Here is a 23,349-nt window from a genome sequence, read left to right as displayed (position 1 = left end):
ATAACTTCTGGGCCAGTTTTGACTGATCAGTAAGATTGCTTATTCTCATTTTGCATTGTGTTCCTGCTTCTTTGTATGCCTGGTGTGGATGCCAGACACTGTAAACTTTACCTTGTTGGATGCTGGGTACCTCTGTATTCTTATAAATTCTCTGGAACTTTGGTTTGCAGTGTAATTAATTACTTGGAAACAATTTGATCCTTTTGGGTCTTGCTTTATTTTCTGTTAGATGGATCTGGAGCAGTGCTCTAATTATTCTCCAAAACTGAGGCAAGACTTCCTGCGTAACTCTTCTATCCCAAGCCTGTGAGTTATGAGTTTTTCTAGTCCTGTTGGTAGGAAGAGGCACTATTCCCAGCCCTGGGTGACAACTAGACAATTGTCACCCTAATCCTTTCAGATGGTTCTTTGCCTGGCCTCAGTCACTTCCTCATCACACAAGCACTGATCAGTATGCAGCTGAATATGCAAAGGCACTCCCTCTGCTGAGCTCCAGGGTTCTCTCTCCATGGAGCTCTCTCCTCTCTGGGATTCTGTCCTGAAAACTCTAGCTGCCTTGGTCTTCCTGGGCTCTCAGCTTCATGTCTTCAACTCAAGTATCCTGCTGGGCTCTACCTCAGCTTCCCCTCCCTTTGCTGCAGCCTGGAAACTCTCTCTCCAGGTAGGAAGCTGGGGCAGTCACAAGGCTCATCTTCTTTGCTTTCCATCTCCCAGGGATCACTGTCCTTTGTTTTCTGATATCCAGTGCCTTGAGACCATTGTTTCATGTATTTTGACTGGTTCCTTTGGTTGTTTCAGGCAGAAGGGTCAATTTGGTCCCTGTCAATCCATCTTGGCTGGAACCAGAAGTTTCCAACCAGTCTTTCTGCTGTTTGTCTCCTCTCCTGTCCAAATAGTAGTGTATAAAAACACTTGATTGTCAAAGTTTTATTCACGGGAACATGTGCTCAGTGCCATGACTTTGCCTCTGTGATCCCAGTTGGTCCTCACAACCATGCACGTTTTCTTAACCTCACCTCCCTTTGACAGCTGAAAAGTGAGGCCCACGTTTTTCCTGGTTTGGATCCCAGGCAGGCCTGTCAGTCCCGAGGCTGCGTGCATCCTGGGGCTCCAGAGTTCTCAATGCCTGTGCAGCATCTCTGGCTCATTCCTCAGCGAAAAGCTCACACTTGTAGCCTGGCTTCTGGGTGTCCATGCCCAGACGCAGTGTGTGTGCTGGCTCTGTCAGGCATGCAGGTGTGCCTGGTTCTCATGCAGCCACGTGACTTCTGAGTGAGACAGGCAATGGGATGGCCACCTGGCAGGGAGGTGCCGAGGAGGTCCAGGACCCTGGGGAGAAGGTGCTTGGCCTTCACCAGGCTTGAGGATTCTGATTCTGGCTGTCTCTTCTCCTGTGGGTCAGCATCGGGACCACTTTCTAAGAAAATCCCAGCTTCCAGATAATTCTTCAGAAAACTCAAGTCTGTATTTATGGACTTCCTTACATGATTTCCTTGGTGCCCAGCACAATCAGAGACCCATAGCACAGCACAGACAGAACCAAGGACCTCTCCACCTGGCTTGGGAGAAGACAGGTGCACGGTGGCCAGCCCGCTCGCCCAGCTCAGCCTGAGATGCTGCACGACCAGGAAAGTGACTCCATGCTGTGAAATGACTTTTTGCATGAAGGGGCAGGGGGAGCAGATGACATCAAAGGCGAGGGATTCACAGTGCAGGGGAGGGAGGTGGAAGTTAGAAGGAAAAGGCAGGGGAAGTCAGGACCATTTGGTATCCAATGCGTGTTCATTTATTTTACACTTACAAAAGAAATCGCCCACCCTCTGCCCCATCCCCCCCAAAAGTCTCTTTTTACAAACATTTAAAAATTAAAACTAAATGAAGATAGACAAGTTAATTTCAGTACAATTATTTTTCAATGTAGCTGTCATAATTAGAGTTTAAATTTCCTACAAGTGACCAATGTCCAAGTGACTTATAGGGAAATCCTGATTATTGGCCAAAAGGAAAATTCCATATTACAAGTTAGCAAATTCTAGTACAAAAATAGTCCATGTGTTGGAATAGGCTTTCTTTTTACATAGGTCTCAGGTCAGTCTACTGACTGCATAATACGCTAACGTCTCAGGGTTCTCTCTTTCACAAATGGCTCATTCGTCATAGCTGGAGCAGCACGGCGCCTACAGTAGCAGGGCTAGTGTCCATCTGGGGACCGTGCTGGAGACGGCAGGCCTGGGCTGCCTCACTGGTCCCAGGGCAGTTGGGCAGAGCTCCAGCTCTGCACCGGGGTCCTGGAGGGAGGAACGAGTTGCGGGCAGAGCTGCTCCCCCTGAGGGAGAAACAGGCCCAGGACACAGGGGAAGTGTGCCCAGGGGCTGAGCCGGTACTGGTGTAGGACAGCCCACCTCCTGCCAGTGTCTCCTCATCCGTAGCCCAGCGAGATAAGAGGCCGACCTGTGTGTCCTCAGTGGCGAGAGTGTGGCCCTGCCCTTGCTGCGGCTGGGCAGGCTACTTGTCCCTCAAGATGTCGAGCTGTTCCTGACACTCGGTGAAGAGGCGCTGGAAGCGGAGGTTCTGCCCGATGACTGGCAGCAGCTCCTTCAGCAGGTCCCTCTTCCGCAGACCCTGCGGATAGAGGAGTGACAGCTGAGTGCAACTGACAGTGAGGAGAGCTAGACTGTGGGGGTTTCCCTGACCCAACAAAGACCCTTGTGCCCATCTGCCCCATGGGCACCCCCTGGAGAAACCATAGATGGATGAGAACAATTTCTCTGTATGCTGGGAGGCCTGGGACAGCTAAAAAAGCTGAGCTTGGGCGCATGGGGTGGAGTGGCAGGGCCCAGGGAGGGACATAGTTCAAGGGTGGGTACCAGGTAGGTTCTGCTCTTCCGTGTCCCCTAAGTCTGCTGGCACAGTCACCGCTGGCCTCTGATTGCACTGGTTAGTGGCCAGAGTAGCCTGACCTTCCAGAGCAGAATGCAAGTAAGGCTACCAGGGCAGAGGGCCAGGCAGACGGCTATCCTGGAGGGACCACTCCCTTATGTGAATGTGTTCCAGGGACGTGAGGTCAAGGCCAGGGGCGAGGAGGTGCCTGGGTGACAGTGACTGGCCTTGGTTTTACAGTCCTGGAGTCTCTGTCCTCAGCTCTTGCCTATGCCTCCTCCACCCTGGGTGGCACCATGTCTGCCTGGGCCCTCCTGCAACATGCACTGCCATGCAGGGTCTCCACCGCACAGACCCTTGAGGAGCACGGCTGCTGCAAAGGGAAAACCATCAACTGACAGCACTGACCACTGGAAGAGAAGGGCCAATATGTTAAAACAAGTGTGGTAACAAGATGATGAATTATAGAAAAGAACCAAGTGTAGATACCAAGTTTGAACAACACAGTGGTTGAAGGAGATGGGATTAGCAGGAGACTGGACACTGCTGAAGACCAAGTCAGAGTGAGGTCAGATAGAGGAGCAGCCCACACTCATAAGGGAGGCAGGCAGAGGGGAAACTGTAAGAGGAGAAACTGTACCATTGCCTACAAAGGCAGGTGAGCGCAGCAGGTAGGCCCAATATCCACATAATGGATCCCACAGGAGACAGAGAAAGAAGAGAGAAGGAAATATTTAAAGAAGTAATATGGGTATATTTCACATAATTAAACAACGAATGGCCTTAGGTTGAAAGGCTCCACTGAGTGCTGATCAAGTAATATATGGGAAAACTGATAACCAGACACATTAGAATGAAATATACAGAATTTTCAGATATAAAAGACAGAAAATTTCTGAAAATTTCGAAAGTACAAGAACATATTACCTACAAAGGAAGACATACCAAGATTCACAATAAAGTGTTTTTTTTTGGCTGTGCTGCGTGGCCAAAAAAAAAAAAAGATGGCAACTCATGACCAAGTAGGGTTTATCCTGGAAATCAAGGAGAATTTAATATTAGAAAACTTAGAACTGGAAAATAGGAAATAAAAAGATTATTTGAGATGACTTCATTGTTTAAACCACATAGAAAATGCAAAACAATTAATGGACAAATTAATAAAAATAATAGAAATGTGTAGAAAGATGGCTGGTGATTAATATACCAAAGTCAAATGCATATGTACAGCAGCAATGAATAATCAGAAAACATAAAACAACTTATCACTTAGAATACTCACAATTATAAAATATCTAAGAATAATTCTAAAAATGATGTGTATGGCCTATGTGCTGAAAATTAAAAAACCTTACTGGAAGGCATTAAAGAAAACCTAAATGAATGGAGAGTACTGATGGGAACAGTAGCATAGTATAGATATCAGGATGGAGGCTGCGAAAGGCAGTGGTGAGCACTGTGGCGTGTGAAAGCAGCAGGGGAACTGCAACCCTTGGGAACCTGGGGTCAAGAGATACAGGTAGAATACAACAGAATGTCTAAGGTTGTGGAAAGAAGCAGGAGTGAAACTTTTAGGGAAATTAAAAAATTTAAAAGCAGTCTTGTATAGCATAAGTAGAAATACAGCACATGTTGAAAATGGATTAAACTCCTTAATCAAAAAATGGATAAAAGAACAGGATCCAACTATATGCTGCTTACAAGGAACTCACTTAGATCTAAAGGAGGATATACACAGGTTGAAAGTGAAAGAATCAAAAAGATATCCCATGTAAATAATAAGCAAAATAGAAAAGAGATGGCTATACTAATAACAGACAAAATAGACTTTATGTCAAAAATTGTTATAAGACACAGGACACTGTATAATGATAAAAGGGTCAATTGACCAAGAAGATGTAACAGTTATAAACATATACCCACCAAACATCAGAGTTCCTAAACACATGGTGCAAACATTATCTGAACTGCAAGGAGAAATAAGACAGTCCTACAATTTGCAGAAGACTTTGATATCCTATTTTCAATAATGGATAGAACAACCAGACAGAAGATCAATAAGAAATAGAGGACCTGAAAAGCAGTATAGACCAACTGGACCTAGAGCACACATATGCAGAACACTCCACACAACAAGAGCAGAATATACATTTTTCTCAAGTGCATGTGTAACACTCACCAGGACAGACCAAAACAAGTCTCAATAAGCTTAAAAAGACTGAATCATAAAAGTGTCTTTTCCAATCACAATGGAATGAAACTAGAAATCAACAGCAGAAGAAAAACTGGAACACACACAAATATGTGGAAATTAACACACTGTTAAACAATCAATGATTCAAAGAAGAAATTACAAGGGAAATTTAAAAATATCTAGGGACAAATGAAAATGAAAACACAACATACTGGAATGCAGCAAAAGCACTGGCTAGAGAGAAATTTATAGCTATAAAAATCTACAAAGAAAGATTCACAAATCAAATCAATAACAGAACATTGCATTTAACAAAATTAGAAAAATAAAAGCAAACTAAACCCAACAAGCAGAAAATCATACATATCAGAAAATAAGTAAAATGGAGAACAGAAAAACTATAGAGAAAATAATAAAACCAAAAATGAATTCCTTGAAAAGATCATCAAAATTGACAAGCATTTAGCTACATGGACTAGGAAAAACAGAAGACTCAAATAACGAAAATCAGAAGTGAAATAGGGACATTGCAACTGATGCCACAAAAATAAAAGGAGTATAAATAAGAGAATACTATGAACAACTGTACACCAACAAATCGGATGACCTAGATAAAATGGACAACTTCCTAGAAATACACAGCTTACCAAGACTGAATCATGAAGAAATAGCAAATGTGAACAGACCTATAAGTAACAAGGAGACTGAATCAGTAATCAAAAACCTCCCAACAAAGAAAAGCCCAGGACTGACCAGATGGCTTCACTGGTGAATTTTACCAAAAATTTAAAGAAGAATGAACAACAATCCTCCACATACTCTTTCAAAAAACTGAAGAGAAGAGAACATGTTTAGATTCATTGTATGAGACCAGCATTATCCTGACATGAAAGCCAGACAAAGACACTACAAGGAAAGAAAATAGTCCAATGCTCCTTGTGAACACTGATGAGTCCTGAACAAAATACTAGTGCAGTGGTCCCCAACCTTTTTGGCACCAGGGACCGGTTTCGTGGAAGACAATTTTTCCACGGGCTGGGGGTTGGAGGTGGGAGATGGTTCAGGCGGTAGTGCGAGCAGTGGTTCAGGAAGTAATCCGAGTGATGGGGGGATGGTTCAGGTGGTAATGCAAGTGATGGGGGAAGATGGTTCAGGAAGTAATGTGGGTGATGGGGGGGATGGTTCAAGGTGGTAATGCAAGCAATGGTTCAGGAAGTAATGCGAGTGGTGGTGGGGGGCATGGTTCAGGCGGTAATGCAAGTGATGCAGGAGATGGTTCAGGTGGTAATGCAAGTGATGGGGGGATGGTTCAGGTGGTAATGGGAGTGATGGGAGTGACGGTTCAGGAGGCAATGCAAGCAATGGTTCAGGAAGGTAATGGGAGTGATGGGGAGGATGGTTCAGGCGGTAGTGTGAGCGATGGTTCAGGAGGTAATGCGAATGATGGGGGGGATTGTTCAGGCAGTAATGCAAGTGATGGGGGAGATGGTTCAGGCGGTAATGCAAATGATGGGGGGGATGGTTCAGGTGGTAATGCAAGCAACGGTTCAGGTGGTAATGGGAGTGATGGGGGGATGGTTCAGGCAGTAATGCGGGGGATGGTTCAGGCAGTAATGCGAGCGATGATTCAGGAAGTAATGTGAGCGATGGGGAGTGATGGGGAGCAGCAGATGAAGCTTCACTCGCTTGCCCGCCACTCATCTCCTGCTGTGCGACCTGGTTTTTAACAGGCTGCAGACTGGTACCAGTACTGGTACTAGCGAACAGAATTTAACAGCAAATGGAAAGGATTATATACTATGACTAAGTGTGATTTACTCCTGGAATGCAAGGGTGGTTTAAGAAACTAAAATCAATCAATGTAATACACCACATTAATAAAATGAAGAAAAAAAAATCCCAGAAGATCATCTCAATCGATGCAGAAAAAGCATTTGACAAAATTCAACACTCCTTCACTACTAAAAACTGGTAATAGAAGGAAACTATCTCAGTAAAATTAAGGTCACATATGAAAAGCCCACAGCTAGTATCATACTCAGTGTTAAAAGACTTAAAGCTTTTGCTCTAAGGTCAGGAACAAGGCAAGGATGCCCCATTTTCACTTCTATTCAACATAATACTAAAAAGTCCTAGTCAGAACAATGAGGCAAGAAAACGAAATAAAAGACACCCAAATTTGAAAGGAAGAAGTAAACTTATTTGTTTGCAGACAACATAATCTTATATGTAGAAAACCCTAAAGATTCCGCAAAAAAACCCGTTAGAACTAATAAATGGATACAGCAAGTGTGCAGAATATGAAATCAACACACAAATATCAGCTGCGTTTTTATATACTGACAACCAACAATCTGGAAAAGAAATTAAGAAAACAATTCCATTTGCAGTAAGCTCCAAAAGAACAAAATACTTAGGAATAAACTTAACCAAGGAGGTGAAAGACTAGTATACTGAAAACTACAAAATGTTGCTGAAAGAAATTAAAGAAGATATAAATAAATGGAAAGACATCCCTTGTTCATGGACTGGGAGACTTATTAATATGGTTAAGATGTCAATAATACCAAAAGCAATCTATAGATTTAATGCACTCCCTATCAATATCCTACCGGCATTTTTCACAGAAATAGAAAAATCCATCCTACAATTCTTATGGAATCCCAAGGGACCCCAAATAGCCATATGAATCTTGGAAAAGATGATGTGCAGTCTCGTACTTCCTGATTTCAAAACTTATTTCAAAACTACTGTACCTTTTAATTTTTGAAGTATGTGGCTACATTATCATTCAAAATGAATTTAAAATAAAAAAACCTGAAAAGCGCTATTTAAAAAAATGAAAGGGAATGAAATAAACTGCTATAAGCAAAGCAAAACATTCTGTCTGCCTGTGGCACCAGGGGCAAACTACCAGACAGAGGATGTGCCCTCTGGCTGGAAGGCTGGTGTGGCTGGTATCAATACCAATAGCCACCAGTACCACCTCCCAGCCTGGGCTCTCAGAAATGGATGGTGCTGTGTTTCAGGCACCAGCCTGGACACAGCTCATCACCACTTCTCAGGTCAGTGTCACAGGTCCTACACTGAAGACCCTGGCAGACGGAGGCTTCCCAAGAGCAGGGTCCGGCTGGGGATTCAGAGGCCGGCAGCCACGCACGCACCTGAAGGACGGCTGCTTAGTGCCCAACCCTCTGCTTACTGTCTCCCTCCTGTACACACTGAGCCGTGATCTTTGAGGGAAAGAGACCTGGATTTTGGGGGTCCCCTGAGGTGCACTGGCAGCTCATATCACAAAGTTTCCCAAAATATAAAGAATTCCTACAAACCAAAAAGAAAAACAAATGACACCAACATATTTCAACAGGAAATACAAGTGGCTCTTAAATCTAGAGTCAGCATTGCTCGTTGGCAGCACGCTCCATCCCCAGCTCCATTTCCCAGCCATCCTGAGGACCAGTTTCATTTGAATGGCCAATTCTCACCATGAGAGTGTTCACAAAGAAACTCAACAAGAAGGCAGAGGGCTCATACTCAATTCACCCCCTCTGCTCCCCATATCAAGATGAAGAGACAGTAAGGAGCTCAGTATCAAAAAAACGAACCACCCAATTAAAAAATGGGCAGAAGGGCTTCCCTGGTGGCACAGTGGTTAAGAATCCGCCTGCCAATGCAGGGGACACGGGTTCGAGCCCTGGTCCGGGAAGATCCTACATGATGCAGAGCAACTAAGCCCGTGTGCCACAACTACTGAGCCTATGTGCTACAATTACTGAAGCCCGCGTGCCTACAGCCTGTGCTCTGCAATGAGAGAAGTCACTACGCTGAGAAGCCTGCACACTGCAACGAAGAGTAGCCCCCGATGACCGCAACTACAGAAAGCCCGTGCGCAGCAATGAAGACCCAATGCAGCCAAAAATAAAATAAATTAAAAAAAAAAAAATGGACGGAAGACCTAAATAGACATTTCACCAAAGAAGACATACAGATGGCCAAGAGGCACATGAAAAGATGCTCAACATCACTTAATTATTAGTGAAATACAAATCAAAACTACAATGAGGTATCACCTCAATGCCAGTCAGAATGGCCATTATCAAAAAATCTAGAAACAATAAATGCTGGAAAGGGTGTGGAGAAAAGGAAACCCTCCTGCACCATTGGTGGGAATGTAAATTGATACAGCTACTATGGAGAACAGTACGGAGGTTCCTTAAAAAACTAAACATAGAACTTCCATATGACCCAGCAATCCCACTACTGGGCATATACCCTGAGAAAACCATAATTCAAAAAGAGACATGTACCACAATGTTCATTGCAGCACTATTTACAATAGCCAGGACATGGAAGCAACCTAAATGCCCACTGACAGATGAATGGATAAAGAAGATGTGGCACATATATACAATGGAATATTACTCAGCCATAAAAAGAAATGAAATTGAGTTATTTGTAGTGAGGTGGATGGACCTAGAGTCTGTCCTACAGAGTGAAGTAAGTCAGAAAGAGAAAAACAAATACCGTACGCTAACACATATATATGGAATCTAAAAAAAAAAAAAAAAATGGTACTGATGAACGTAGTGACAGGGCAGGAATAAAGATGCAGACATAGAGAATGGACTTGAGGACACAGGGCGGGGAGGGGAAGTGAGACTAGCATCGACATATACACACTACCAAATGTAAAACAGATAGCTAGTGGGAAGCAGCGGCATAGCACAGGGAGATCAGTTTGGTGCTTTGTGACCACCTAGAGGGATGGGATCGGGAGGGTGGGAGGGAGGCTCAAGAGGGAGGGGATATGGGGATATATGTATACATATAGCTGATTCACTTTGTTGTACAACACAAACTAACACAGTATTGTGAAGCAATTATACTCCAATAAAGACGTATTAAAAAAAAAAAGCATAAATTCAGAAGAGCGCTGAGGCCAGAAGGGGATGTGGCAGACAGCAGGAATTGGCTCTGTCCAGACCTGCTCCAAGACTTCCCCGCCATAGTCTTCACAGCTTGCCTTCCTGACCTCCCTCCCAGTGGGGGTGTCCAAGTGGTCTACTGGCTGCTGTGAGGCATAGGCTGGCTTTCCTTTTAAGAGGGTGGTTGCTACTGGTACTGGCTTCCTTCCTTCAACTGGACATGAAAGCCATCTTATGACATGAGGGAGAGGCCAACAGAATCACAGAGATACAGACCTCCACTTAACTCCAAAGGACTTGTTTTGGAGGATAGAATAAAACTACTTCAGCCACCACTAGACAGGGTATCATTTACCTGCAGTTGAAAGCATTTGTCATGGATACTGGGACCCCGAGCAGACCAGTGGTTTTAGGCAGTTGGCAGAGGTAAAAAGCAGGTAGCATTGCACTGATGGTGCTCCTGGGAAGGGAGCCACAGGCTCTCCTGGACAAAGCTTGGGGTCAGCAAGAACAGCAGGAAGGAGGGGGAGAGGAGGGTGCATGGCTGGTAACCGGTGGCCTGCCTGTGCTCCCTGCCCCACCTTGGCCTAGAGTGCCCACCTTCAGGCTGAGACAGAGAACCTCTATGTAGAGCTCGGGCTAACGTCTTGGGCTCAGGCCCCCAGAGTGGCAGTTGGGCACAGAGTGAGGCCCCACAACCCGGCCAAGGGTAGGGCTTTGTCAGACACGTGCTCCCCCACCCCGTAAGCAGATGGCCTGTCAGGCTTCCCCAGAGGTGAGGTGTGCTGGGAAACAGCTCGACTACTGCAGGTAATTCCGAACACCCTTCCTGTTGAGGACAGGGGACAAAGCTGGTTAAGCAGAAGCAGAACTCCAGGAGCTAATGTGCTGGGGTGAAGGACTGAGCCGGGGTGGGGGAAGGCAGGAATTCAGAGGGACACCTTGGCCTTGGGAACATGTACTGATCAGGAAGAGGCTGAGTGGGCTTCTGTCAGAGTTGAGAGCCCAGGGGACCAAAGCAGGGGCCTAAGGCCCATGAAAGGTGGGGGTCCCTGGTAAACCACCTCTTCTTTGTGCTGGTATCCCCAAGGGATGACCCGACCCTAGAATAAGGGTAAACTGGAAGGAAACCAGCCCCTGCACCAGCCAGTGCCCAGCTCTGAGAAGTCCCCAGGCAGCCTGGAAAACCTCCATCCCGACCGGGTTGAGACCCTGCAGAGCGGGTGCCTTAAGAGCTGGCACCAAAGCAAATAAAATGCCCTGTGCAAAAGCCACATCACCTGAGGTTCAAGCCATTTCTACAAGCAATTTTTCAAATACCATGTCCAGCAGACAGCTGAAAATAACCAGGCACTTGAGGAGATAAGATAACGTGAACGAGAACCAGTAGAAACATTTATAGGCAATAGAGACAGACCCACAAGGGCTCCTGATACTAGGACTATCAGACATGCAATTTTAAAATAAAATAACTAAGCTTACTGTGCTCAAAAGACTAAAATGAAAATTTCAAGGAGAATTAGAACTATAAAAAATGATGGAGCAGAAGGGAGGACATGCTATCTCTCTGATGATGAGGGAAATGAAAGGGAAGCTATAACCAAAGACAGCCTCTAAGTAAAGTCCACAGAATGAATGAAAGACATAGACCAAGAGCTTTGTGAGACTTGAAAGCACCAAGGCAGGATCCCGAAAGAACTTACAAAGCAATGGAAATCGGACTGGCGGCAGTTTTAGCAACAGCAGCAAATGCTAAAAGTCTGTGGCACAATACCTTCAAAACTCTAAAGAGAATTGATTTTGAATTTAGGATTCTAGTAACCAACTAAATTAACATCTACAGCAACAAAATAAAAAATGGAGGCCAAGTACACACCAAGACCTCCAGAGTCCTCCCAGGACTAACCCTCCAATCTTTCACCTCTTTTACCCTCCATCAACTCTGCTCAGCTGCTCCTTTTACACTCGAGCCCTCATACCTCATGGCCTTTGTCCTCACTCTTCCCTCTGCCTGGATGTTCTTCCCCCAGATATCTGTGGGGCTTCCTCCCTTACCTCCTCTGATCTCTATCAATCAGTCAGTGCTTCCTCAATCACTGGATGTAAAACAGCACCCCATCAGCACTCCGCACCCCTGCCCTCTTCATTGGTGTTCACAGGACCCATCCCCATCAACACATTACATGTACTTGCTCATTTGTCTCCAATCTGCCTCTGTCCCCATGAAGGCGGGGCCCCTGAGCCTTGCTCGCTGCAGCCGGCTGCCGAGCTACACCTGGCCAGAGTGGGGCTCCACCGGCAGCTGCCCAACGGTTGAGTGAAGCAGTGGAGTGAACCGTGCCCCCAGTTCCCCGTCAACCTGTTCCTTGCCCAAGTCGATCAATGCACTCTACCCACTTGTGTGAGCCACAGTCTCACCTGTGCAATTTCATTATGTTCATTATTCTCTTTCCCTCACCTGCTCCACATCCAACCACCCACCCGCCCAGTCCTGTAGGTTTTGCCTCCAAAATACATCTTGAATCTGCTTCCTCTCCCTTCTCTGTGGCTGCCACATGGATCCAAGTTGTCTTCAGCTACTGCCAGGTCTGCCTTGTCCTGATTGCTCTGCTACATCAGCGCCAACTCCTCTGGCGGCTCCCGCTGCCCTAGACTAAACCCCAGCTCCTCACAAGGTCCCAGGGATCCACCTCCTGCCCTCTCTGGACTCACGTCACACCCTCTCCTCTGCCAACGATGTTCCAACCACAGTGGCCTCCATGGGCCAAGCCCTCTGCACTTCTGTCACCTCTACCAGCACATTCCCCGGTCTCCATGGAGCAGGCTCATTCCTGTCCTGGGGTTTCATCCTGAAAGTCCTCTTCCGAGGTCTCCCCGCCGCATTCTCCCAGGCACACCCGTCATCGCTCTGTTGACTGAACTGCTTACTCGCTCACGTCTGCCTCCTGACCGGACTATGAGCCTCACTACTAACAAATCCACAGCCCCCGGCAGGCAGCTTTCCCAGCACAGGCATGTGGCTGAGTGGACGCTCCTTCAGCCCCTGATGCCAAGGGCTCCTGCCAGGGTGGGTGGGCTGGCAACTCGCCCTCTCTCTGATGCCGGCAGTGTGCTGGAAGAGTGTAACAGGGAAGAATTTCAAAGCACTTTGGCTTACTTTTCAATTTCCACCTTTACTTTTCAGGAGAGATTTCTTGTGGCAAAAAGGAAAGTGGCACTTACCACTACTGTTGACTCCCATTGGCTTCCAGTGGAGGAGTGAACAGGCCCCAGTAAGTCCTTGCATATTTCTCGGAGTCGGTATTCAAACCCTAATTACAGAAAACAAAAAACAAAACAAAACAGAAATAGGAACACATTAAAAAAAGAAATAAAGTCAAGAACAGGCTAAGTTGTTGTGTACATCAAAGCAGAAAGAACAAACACTCACTTTGTTGCCTCCTTGTCTCAGTTCAGCGCTCAGAGGCCATAGCAGAGGCTCTGACTCACCCCCCCAATCCCGGGAAACACACGCAGTGGCTGCTGTGTGCTGGGCCAGGGAAAACGAGACGTGGAAGCTCTGGGACAGACCCCCCAAGGGGGTGGAGAATGTGGGGGCTGTGGGAGGAGGGGAGTGGGCTGAGGGGGCCTACTGGAGAGGAGGTGGGGGCAGATGCGCAGGGTCAGGTGGTGTCCTTCGGGAGAAGATGGGCGTGGGAATGAATTTGGGCGGAGGAGACGGAGGAGGAGTTGGGGCTATGGCACAGCCGGGGGGAGCGCCAGCCACACTGGAGGCAGAATCGGGGGCAGCCGAGGCCACAGGGAATGGAGGAAATCAGCCAGTGATGAGGGTGGAACCTGAGGATGCTTAGAGGAGAGCTGGTGTCCCTGTGAAGCTCGAGTCCTCCTCCCCGCGGGGAGGAAGGAGGGACAGAGAGGGTAGGGGAGTTGTGCGGGCCCTGGGCCATAGGCGCGTGAAGATGGAGAAAGAGAAGCAAGCGGTGGAGGTGAGGTGTCCCCTACAGGGGCAGCCCCAGTGAATTGAAACCCAGGATGGAGGAAACCAGAGAGGAGCCGGAGGCAGGCTTTCCGGGGATACGGGGGTGAGGCCACACGTGACCTGAGTGCCCGGCAGAGGCACAAGGTTGCAGGAACACCGAGTGTTTATTAAGTCTGGGTGGGATGAGTCCATACTGAACTCATCCCTGGGGTCTGTGGGGGAGGGGTCTGGCAACATGACGGGCGAATTCTGCGAGTTATACCCATAGAGGTCGGGCAAGTTTTTCTGTCTTTTCCGTACTTAATTTGTTTTCTCTAAATCATGAACAAAACAGGGGAGGAGTTGAAAGCAAAGCAAGAAAGGCAGGAGAGGGTGTGGGGGTGCCGGCTCCGTGACCAGGCCCAGGCTGTGTGGTGACACAGGGAGAACTGGGGAGGGCCATCCCCAGGCCACGGCCCTGGAGGCCAAGCTCAAGCGGAGGGAAGCTGGCAAGGCCGGAGACCACGCCTGCCTCACAGGGAGTCAAGAGGCTGTGGGAGGTCACGTCTTCCAACACCCTGCTGTCTGCTGACCCACAGGAGGAGTGGGGCGGGGCAAGGAGGGGGATCCTGGGACGGGGACATGGGTGTAAGAGCCCTGGTGGGGAAAGCTGGGCTGGAGGGCCGAGGGGAGGTGCTGGAAAGCAAGCTGGCCCTTCCAGGCAGGAGAAAGAGAGGTACAGGCCCACCGATGCTCTGAGGGGGCAACGAGGTCAGGGGGAGCTGAGCCTGTGTCTGTGAGTCCTCTGCCCCCACACCCTCCTGCCGCCAATCCTTGTGGCCTCAGGGGCTGCTCGGTTCAGCCCGTGGTGGGGTGGGACACCTGCTGAGCTGCCCACCTCACTGACTTGGGAGCGGGAGGGCAGGGCCCCAGGGGGCAACCACGGGAAGCCGGGAGGGAGGACAGAGCCCAGGCTGCTGCACCTGGGCCCTGACACTCGGGCCCTCGGGAGGGTCCCGTTGGGACGGGGACTGAGTGGGGCCCGGGAGGACAGAAGGACCACCGGGAAGCTCACCTTCGTTCACGAGGTATCGCACGTAGAGGAGAAGCCAGTGGCGGTACTCGTGGCTGGAGCGCAGGGTGAGCGCTGCAGCGACCTGGCTCTCCAGGTAGGCCAGGGTGGTCTCCTGCTGCACCATGTGAGGCACGGAGAAGAGCCGGGCTGCCTGTCTCCCCGAGCTGCTGGGGTGGGGAGGGGCAGATATCAGACTCCACGGCAGCCCAACCGCCCCCAGGTCCTGCTGTTCTGCACCTCCCATCTAGCCCCCGAGGGGACAGGCCAGCAGCCCAGGCCCCCACCCAAAGTGCAGCCCAACATGGGGATCCATGACCCGCAGCCCCTCAGACTGCCGCCCAGGTCTTGAAGTGACAGAGCTGTGACCCTGCACCCTGAGACAGTGCTCACTGTGGCTCCCAGCCCTCGGCAGCCCCAGCCCAGCCCTGTGAGTGCCGCTGGGCTCAGGCAGTCAGAAGGCAGGCCTCGGAGGGACCACGTCCACACAGCCAGCCGGATGCCTCCCCTGCACCCGGGTCACCTACGTGGAGGCGCGGCCCTGGACTATGGCTAAGGGTCCCGAGCACAGCATGGCGTCCTGGGGTGGCAGGCTGCTCCTGAAGTCTGCACACTGGGCCAGGGAGTCCTGCTTGTCAGAAACCAGGTTCCTGGGGAGGCAAAGGCAGGAGCAGAACTCAGGGAAACCAGGAGGCCCAGCAGAGGCAGGCGGCGAGGGGCACTGAGGGAGCCAAGGTCCCTGTATGCCCATGTGGGGCCTCCTTACTCGGACACTCTGGCCCTGGGTCTTAGGTCCTGGGGGCAGGGGGCGAGTATGCCTGGGATGCTAGTCTGTCTGGGAGCCCATGTGCTGCGGCCCTTGGAAGCAGCTGAGGAGTCCCGGCGTCCAGCCTCCCAGAGCTCACACAGCATCCCAGGCATCAGCGCTTCACATTCTCTGGACCCTTCACACAATTTAAAAACAGCCTGGTGCCTACAGAGTCCACATTTCCCTTCTCAAATAACCAGCTTGTTTCCATTATTATACCAATCACATACAATACACGATATTTTGCAATTTGGAGGAGCAGGGAGTGGGGATTTTGAGGGTTGCTGCTTTTTTTTTTTTTAACTCAAGAAAGAGATCTCAGTCTGAGGATAAACTTGTGTCCGGCAACCCTTAACAGAGACAGGCTGGATGGTGGCACACTTGGGCCTGAAGGAGCAAGGTGCAGGCAAGAGAAAACTTCTGATTGGCTGGTACACGAGGTACACCATTCCTAACTCTGGGTTAAGATCTCTGATGTACAAAGAAGTTCTACAGGTACTTCCCTGCTTAGGACTCCATGTTTCCTATGCAGGGGGCCCAGGTTCGATCCCTAGTTGGGGAGCTAAGATCCGTGAGACGTGCAGTGCGGCAGAAAAAAAAAAAAAGAGGTTTTACAAATATAGAAAAGGACTCCAAAATGGACAGAGCAAAGGTACAGACCTCACACGTGGTGAGTGACAGTGCAGCCCCACTAATGCACCAAGGCAGTCGGAAGTGTCCCTTGGCTCCGACTAAGTTACAAAAACAGCAGGGTTGGATGAGGCTGCCGTGAAGCTGACGGCACCTACGGAGGCCAGGCTGGAACTACTCATCGACAACCATAAAAGTTCAAATGTCTGCTCCAGACAAAGTGACCCCCGGGGAACAGTGGAGGGGAAGGACAGCGTCCCTGTGCACGGGTCTGAGGGCAGAGAGGCAGGGGGCCGGCAGGGATGGGGGCTGCACTGTGGCCTCCACTCTGGCCAGACTCCCAGGAGAAGCGGGCCAGGCAGGGCCCTTGCTGGCTGTGCTGGGTTCTGGCTCAGATGGACCCTCCATGGGGCAGGGCTCAGGGCGGCGTGCTTACCACGCAGACAGTGATGGGTTGAAGCAGTAGGCCTTCCCGTCCGACAGGTTCATCACGGGGATTCCATGCTGCGTCAGCAAGATCTGTGACACCGTCATGTCACTTCCTAGGGAGACACCAAGAAGGGGTTCCAGCGTATTCCCGTCAGCGGGCGCCATGGCTCCCGCAGCTCTAGCCATGCAGAAGGGACCCCAGAGTCTGCTCTCCATCTCAGTTGAGCAGAGCCCTTTGTGCCAGACCTGGACTTGAACTGCCCGCCCCCAATCCCACCCCAGGGATGGGGCGGCCCCCGGCCAAGCTCACCTGCCAAGATGGAGTGTAGGGACTCTTCCTTCACCACCACTATCTGCCTGTGCACATCCCTGGGGGAGAGAGGAGCAGCTCACCCTCCAGCCGGGCCCGAGGGCCTGTGTGCCGGTGGGGGGGGGGGGGCGACCCTCCCTGAAGCAAGGGGCACCCGCACAGCCGCTCCCGCCCTGCCTCTCACCAGACGGACAGCGTGGCTGTGGCGGTGAGGGCCATGACGTAGGAGCCAGTGCAGTGCAGGGTGGAGATCGGGGATGGCAGCAGGATGGGAGGGAGGAGGCGTCGACCACAGGTGGAGAACACGGACAGCATCCGCTTTTCACAGGCGACACACACCACGTCACTGGGGGAGCAGGGGGCTGGCATCAGGGGGGCTGGGAGCTCTGGTGGCCCCGAGATGCAGGGACAGAGCCAGGTGGGCGGCAGAGCTGATGGTGCCTACTGGAGACCTCTGCCTGGAGATGGAGTCCTCTCCCCCATGTGGTGGCTCAGGCTTTTCTGGACTCACACGGAACTGCCCCCAGGGAGCACATGCCCGAGGACCAGCGGCCCTGACAGTGAGCCAGGAAGCAGACCTCACTGCTCGGGAGCAGCTGCAGAGCACCCCCCCCGACAGACTCGTAGCTGAGACCAGCCAGAGGGGCCCTGGGAGGCCTCTGCCCAGACAGGCCGGGGGGAGTGTGGGGACGACAGGGTGCATCTCCCACAGGGGGCGCCCAGCTGTGCTCAGAAGGCCTTCGAGACCAGGGTGGGAGAGACATGTCGCTCCCTGAGCGAGGAAGGCTTCACCACGAGTGTATCGGCGCAGTCTCGTGTCTCTCCTCTGAGCACCCACTAGGCCCCTTGGCTCTGCCCGGCACAAGCAGGCTCTGCCTTCCTAGTGGGGTCTCCTGGGGTGAGAGCAAGCCTAGAGTGAGGCCAGAGCCTCAGACCCCAGGCAGTGGGAGTAGGCGTGCAGCCAGCACAGCAAGGTCCGGCCCAGCAGCCCACTGGAACCCTGCTCCAAATCACTTCTGGGCCGCCAGCCGGCGCCTACGGTTCACACGGGCAGCCAGCTCACAGCGAGGTCAGCCAAGGAAGAGTCCCTGTGTTCTGTCTGCTCGTCCCTGTGGTCAGGGTGCACCTGCAGCAAGCCCGCTGCCAGGGATGCCGAACCTCTGGAGCTGCGGTGCCGGGGGCAAGTCTGCACGCTGGGCTGGGGCCTGGCTGGCCGCTTGGCCGGACTCTCCAGCAGCCTCTAGGTCACATGGGGAGGCTGTGCTGACACACCTGGCCCCCAGCTGGGGCGTGCCAACTGCCTTGGGACCAGGGACGAAGGGGGAGCCCCAGGGGACGGAGGGAGGAACAGAACGGTGGTTCCGTCCAGGCCCAGCACCTGGCTCGCTCAGGGCCAGGGTCACAGACATTGGTGAGAGTGTTTCACATGCAGCCTCATGATAAAGGATTCCGGGCCTAATGAAAACGACCAAATCTAAGCTGAAAGCTTTGTAAGACCCTCGTAGGGGTACTGAGCACACAATCCCGACTGGGGCCATACGTCCCCGGGTCCTCTTTCCAGATGGAGCATGTGCGGGGCCACCTCCAGGGGTGGTGGAAAGACACTGGGTGACTGACCACCGAATTCAGGTCTCCCCCAAAAGGGCAGATCTGGAAAGGGCTGGCCTTGGGACTCTGAGGACAGTCAGAAGTCCATGCTGACTTCCTCAGATGAAAACCTGGGGTCCAGAGAAAAGGCCAGTCAAGGTCAGAGAGAGGCAGGCAGAGCTCGGCCTGGAAATGGAGACTTCAGGAATCTGACTAAAATGCCCAGGGGGCTTAGGTGACCCTCCAGTACTCAGTTTCCTCTCCTGTAACACGGGGGTGATGGTGCCACCTTCATGGGGTGCCCCAGGGACTCGGATGACTCAGGCACCAGCTCAGTCCCGAGCGAGGCTAGGCGTAGGCCTCCCTCAGACAGGCCACCTCCCAGGACAGCCCAGTACCCCACAGCGCAGTGCGGGGTCTTGCTTTACGTTAAATGCCAGTGGGGTGGAGACCCCTGCTCTTACCAGCTGCCGGCAGCGGTGAGGATCCGGCTGGTGAGCACCGTCTCCCACTCCTTCCCTTCCCGGCTGCACTTCAGGCGGCTCAGCTTTATGCCCCCCACGGCCGTCACCTCGTTCTCCACCTCGATGTACATGGAGGGGTCGGAGCTCACCTGGGGGAGAGAAGCAAACAGAACGTTTTCAGCAGCAGTGGCCTCAGACGTGGGCCACGGACAGAGGGAAGGACACGCAAGGGTGGAACAGAGCTGCCGGCCAACAGCAGGCTGGGGGTGGGGTGGTCACAGGGCAGGACAGGGGGCCAGAGGTCCCAACGTGCAGCCCCCAGGGCAGGGCAAGTCCCAGGAGCTGGTGTCCACCTTGTCCTCTGTGCAGTGGAGCAGAGAATTGGTGTCACAGCTAAAGACCTCGAAGCCTCCGGATCCCACCACCTCCTCTCACAAGGGAGGATGCAGAGAAGGCAAGCAACTGGCCAAGAGAACACGGCACAGAAGGACCCCAGCCCGCTCGGGGGGACATGGGTCTCCTGACTCCTAACTGAAGGATCTTCAAAGACTGTCAGGTTTGGCCAGAACAGAGGCTGTGTCGGCACTTGGAGGAAAGGTCTGGAAAGCCCTTAGGCCCTCCAGCTCCTTGGCAGTGCACCTTGGCATGCACACTGGAGCCCAGTGTCACTGATAGGAGTGTCCCCAGAAAAGCGTGGGGAGACGTGTGCAGTTCAGCACCAGCTCCACACGGGCTCAGCCTCGTGTTTTGTGTCTGGGGAGCAGACAGGCAGATACCCAACGTGGGACCTAGGTGAGCGGTTCGTACTTGTGTGGCCACACAGTGTGTGAGCTGGGGTGGAGGGTCGGCTGTGGCTGGGGGCTGGGCCCCCAGAAACCAAGAACAGCCCCACACAGGACTCCGCATGGAAGGCCCTGGGGTGACGGGGGCCGGCTGAGTTTGGGAGGGGGATTTGTGCAAGAAGAACCAGGGGACCCCACCCTTAGATCCAGAAGGACCTGTCCACCTGCCCCCTGGCAGCCCTGAGGGGCAGCCTGGGCTGGGGCAGCGTGCAGCCCACCTGCATGTGGGGTTCTAAAGGGTTTCCCGAGGACATGAACCTGAGCTGAGGTATAGAGGGTGGGAGATGACGGTGCGTGCAAGGCCTGGTACGGGTGCTGGGCTGAGCGGCCAGAGGGCCTCTGGGGATAAAGGACTACTTGCTGTAGATCTGTGTTTTGAACAAGCCCGTAGTTAGAAGATTCCACTCGAGACCTTGAAAGGCCCTGATGATGACCCCACACTGGGCACTGGGAAGTGGACAGGCCAGCAGGCTGGTCAAGAGACAGACCAGTGCCACACGGTCCCATGGGCTGAGCCCACGGCCAAGAGTGGAGATCGAGGAGGCTTCCAGGAGAAGGAACACCTGGGACAGGTCTTGAAGGAGCTGGGCACCCAGAAGATGGAGGGTAAAGCCATGGAGGAGAGGCGTGGGGGATGGGGAAGTGAGGGGTCCCAGAGAAGAGGCCAGCCTTCTTGTTAAGATTGGGTGGCTGCTCTGCTCAGCCACAACTTCCCCCAGAAGGTGATAGAGAGCCACTTGAAAGCAGCCCCAAGTCTGTGACAATTCAGGGTTTACAGCCCCCAGGGGGTGGGGGTGGGCAGGCGGACAAAAAGAATGTGCAGGCTTGGGAGGGAGGGAGGCGGAGGTCTGCTCACCTGCAGGGTGAAGGCTCTCTGGGGGCCCGGCATGGGCAGCTTCAGCGCAGCTGCTGGGACAGACAAACACACGGCGTCCTTCTCTGCGGTCAGGGCAGCTGGGGACTGCAAGAGCAGAGATGTCCCTGAGCCCTGCCCTGCACTGGAGGGCAGTGCCAGGTAAAGGTGAGTCACCAGAGGTGAGGCTGGGCCTACTACCTGGGTGTTTCCACCCTCTGTGAGGGCAGATGAACGCTACAGAGACCCCTACTGCAGAGACGAGGCAGCTGACCCCAGGGAGGGGCTCAAGGACTCTGGGTGGGTCGGGGCAGTTCTGGAGGTATACGTGTCCACGCCAGCTCTCCCCACACCGATGAGGCACGCGGGGCCCCCCTTCTTCCCCAGGGCATATGCAGGCTCCCACACCGAGCTCAGGAGGTGGGCCGGGGGCAGCACCGGCCCGCCAGCCTCACCTGCACAGACAGGGACATGGGCATGAGCCGCGAGTCCTTCCGAGGCCGCCCTTTCTTCTTCTTCTCCACCGTTTCCACCTCGAGCTCCAGCTTCCGCTTGGAGAGTGAGGAGGGCTTGGCCACAGGGACCTTCTCGTCGCTGTCACTGCTGCTCTCCAGGACATCCCGGGGCCGCAGCTCCTTCACAAGGCTCTGCTCTTTCAACCTGCACAAACACAGACACCCGTGGCTTTTCCACAGGACTACCAGTTTCATGATAATCAATAAAATCCATACTCATCCCCAAAAGTTAATAAATTAAAAAAGTAGGAGAGGACTTCCGGTTTCTGCTCTAAGATGCAAACTGCTTGGGAGTCGTCATTCTCACTCTTAAAATAAGAGGAAAACTGAAAACCTGTATACCAACAACTCTTCTTAGACCCACCAGAGAAACAGCTGCCCTGACAACTGGAGACAAGGCGAAGACATAAAACCGACTGGAGCCCCCACCAGGGAGGGAGGAGGGCACCCACACTTGCGTTAGTTTTATCTCCAGGAGCTCTACCAGTTGTGATGGGTGGAGATCAGGAATGGAGGGCTCCTCCCATATGCTTTGGGCTGAGGAAGGGGAAAGCAACCACTCTGAAACATACCCAGAGTCCTGTTCTCCTTAACAAAAGCCTTCCCCCAAGGAAAACTACTTTACTGAGTATGATGTGACCTGGGGGCAGGGCAATCAACCAACTCCAGCCTAGCCCCCCTCCACACGCACTAAGAAACTCTCTTGAAGGTCATAGGCCAGGGACTCTGGCCCAACAACAACACAGGAGACAATCATGAGACTAGAGAGTGCTTCTCCTCCCCAATACCCCACAAAATCAACAGGGCCCCTGTGTAATAAGAACACTAGATCACAACTAAGAGAACTGCAAGACACAGACTCCATTTAACAAGGAGTTTCTAGGGAAACTCAAGGAAAACAGGGAGAGAAAAGCAAAGACACCAGAAGAAATGGAAGCCTCTAACACCTGCAGCTTCAGGAGACAGTAAATAAGACCTAATTCTTACCAGGTAAACAAAACCTCACATTAAAGACCTTTTACCCCCAGTTCCTATTACTTAGTACATTACGTCCAGGTTTCAACAAAAATTACAAGACACGATAAAAGGCAAAACAAAACAAAATCAAACAAAAACCCAAAATGAAACAGTCTCAAGATGAAGCAGGATCAGAACCAGAGTCAGACATGGCAGCAATTTTGGAATTATGAGGCCAGGATTTTTAAATAACTTATTAATATGTTAAGGGCTCTAATGGAAAAATCAGGACTACACACAAGAACAGATGGATCATATAAGCAGAGAGAATTTAATAATAATAATAGCTAAGACTTTTTCAAAATTAATGAAAGATACCAAACCACAGATCTCAGCTGCTCAGAGAACACTAAGTAGAATAAATATCAAAAAATCCACACCTACCTACACATAACATAAATTGCAGCAAACCAAAGACAAACAGAAACTCTTGAGAGAAGCAGAGGGAAAAATACACTTCAGCTAATAAGGGACAGAATAAAGGTTACAACAGACCTCTCTTCAGAAACCGTTCAAGCAAAAACTGACTTAAGTGAAACATATAAGGTGTTAAAAACAAACCCACCAACCTAGAATTCTGTACCCACTGAAATTATATCTCAAAAAATGAAAGAGAAATAAAGGTTTTCTCAGACAAAAACAACAAAAAGACACTAGAGGAAATGTGTTGCCAGCAGAACTGCCTTGCAAGAAATGTTAAAAGAAGTTCTTCAGAGAGAAGGAAAATGATACAGGTCAAAAACTCAGATCTGCATGAAGAAAGTGCTAGAGAAAGAATAAGTACTGTAAGAATTTTATTTGTCTTATTCTTAATTAAAAGATAACTTTTTGGGAATTCTCTGGCAGTCCAGTGGTTAGGACTCTT

The 23,349-nt window shown here is 51.1% G+C and overlaps 1 protein-coding gene across 5 annotated transcripts in view; it reads right to left on the bottom strand.

Moving 5' to 3' along the window:
• Positions 1–1,890: 1,890 nt before the first annotated feature.
• Positions 1,891–23,349, bottom strand: part of HIRA (histone cell cycle regulator) — a 74,348-nt gene continuing 52,889 nt past the window's right edge. For 4 of the 5 annotated variants that reach the window (XM_067699915.1, XM_067699918.1, XM_067699917.1 and 1 more), the window contains 10 exons: positions 21,408–21,612; positions 20,956–21,060; positions 19,258–19,406; positions 17,391–17,552; positions 17,207–17,265; positions 16,904–17,009; positions 15,557–15,679; positions 15,033–15,199; positions 13,222–13,310; positions 1,891–2,622 (listed from right to left, as the gene is read on the bottom strand). In XM_067699915.1, coding sequence (XP_067556016.1) covers positions 2,506–2,622; positions 13,222–13,310; positions 15,033–15,199; positions 15,557–15,679; positions 16,904–17,009; positions 17,207–17,265; positions 17,391–17,552; positions 19,258–19,406; positions 20,956–21,060; positions 21,408–21,612 — 1,282 coding nt within the window. In that variant the 3' untranslated portion in view covers positions 1,891–2,505. The remainder of the gene's footprint in view (positions 2,623–13,221; positions 13,311–15,032; positions 15,200–15,556; positions 15,680–16,903; positions 17,010–17,206; positions 17,266–17,390; positions 17,553–19,257; positions 19,407–20,955; positions 21,061–21,407; positions 21,613–23,349) is intronic. The other variant, XM_067699916.1, reaches the window with a different exon arrangement.

This window comes from Pseudorca crassidens, chromosome 12, assembly GCF_039906515.1.
Source record: "Pseudorca crassidens isolate mPseCra1 chromosome 12, mPseCra1.hap1, whole genome shotgun sequence".
In the NCBI taxonomy this organism is placed as follows: Eukaryota; Metazoa; Chordata; class Mammalia; order Artiodactyla; family Delphinidae; genus Pseudorca; species Pseudorca crassidens.
The sequence above is the reverse complement of the archived record's forward strand: the minus strand, read 5'-3'. Positions and strand labels throughout refer to the sequence as shown.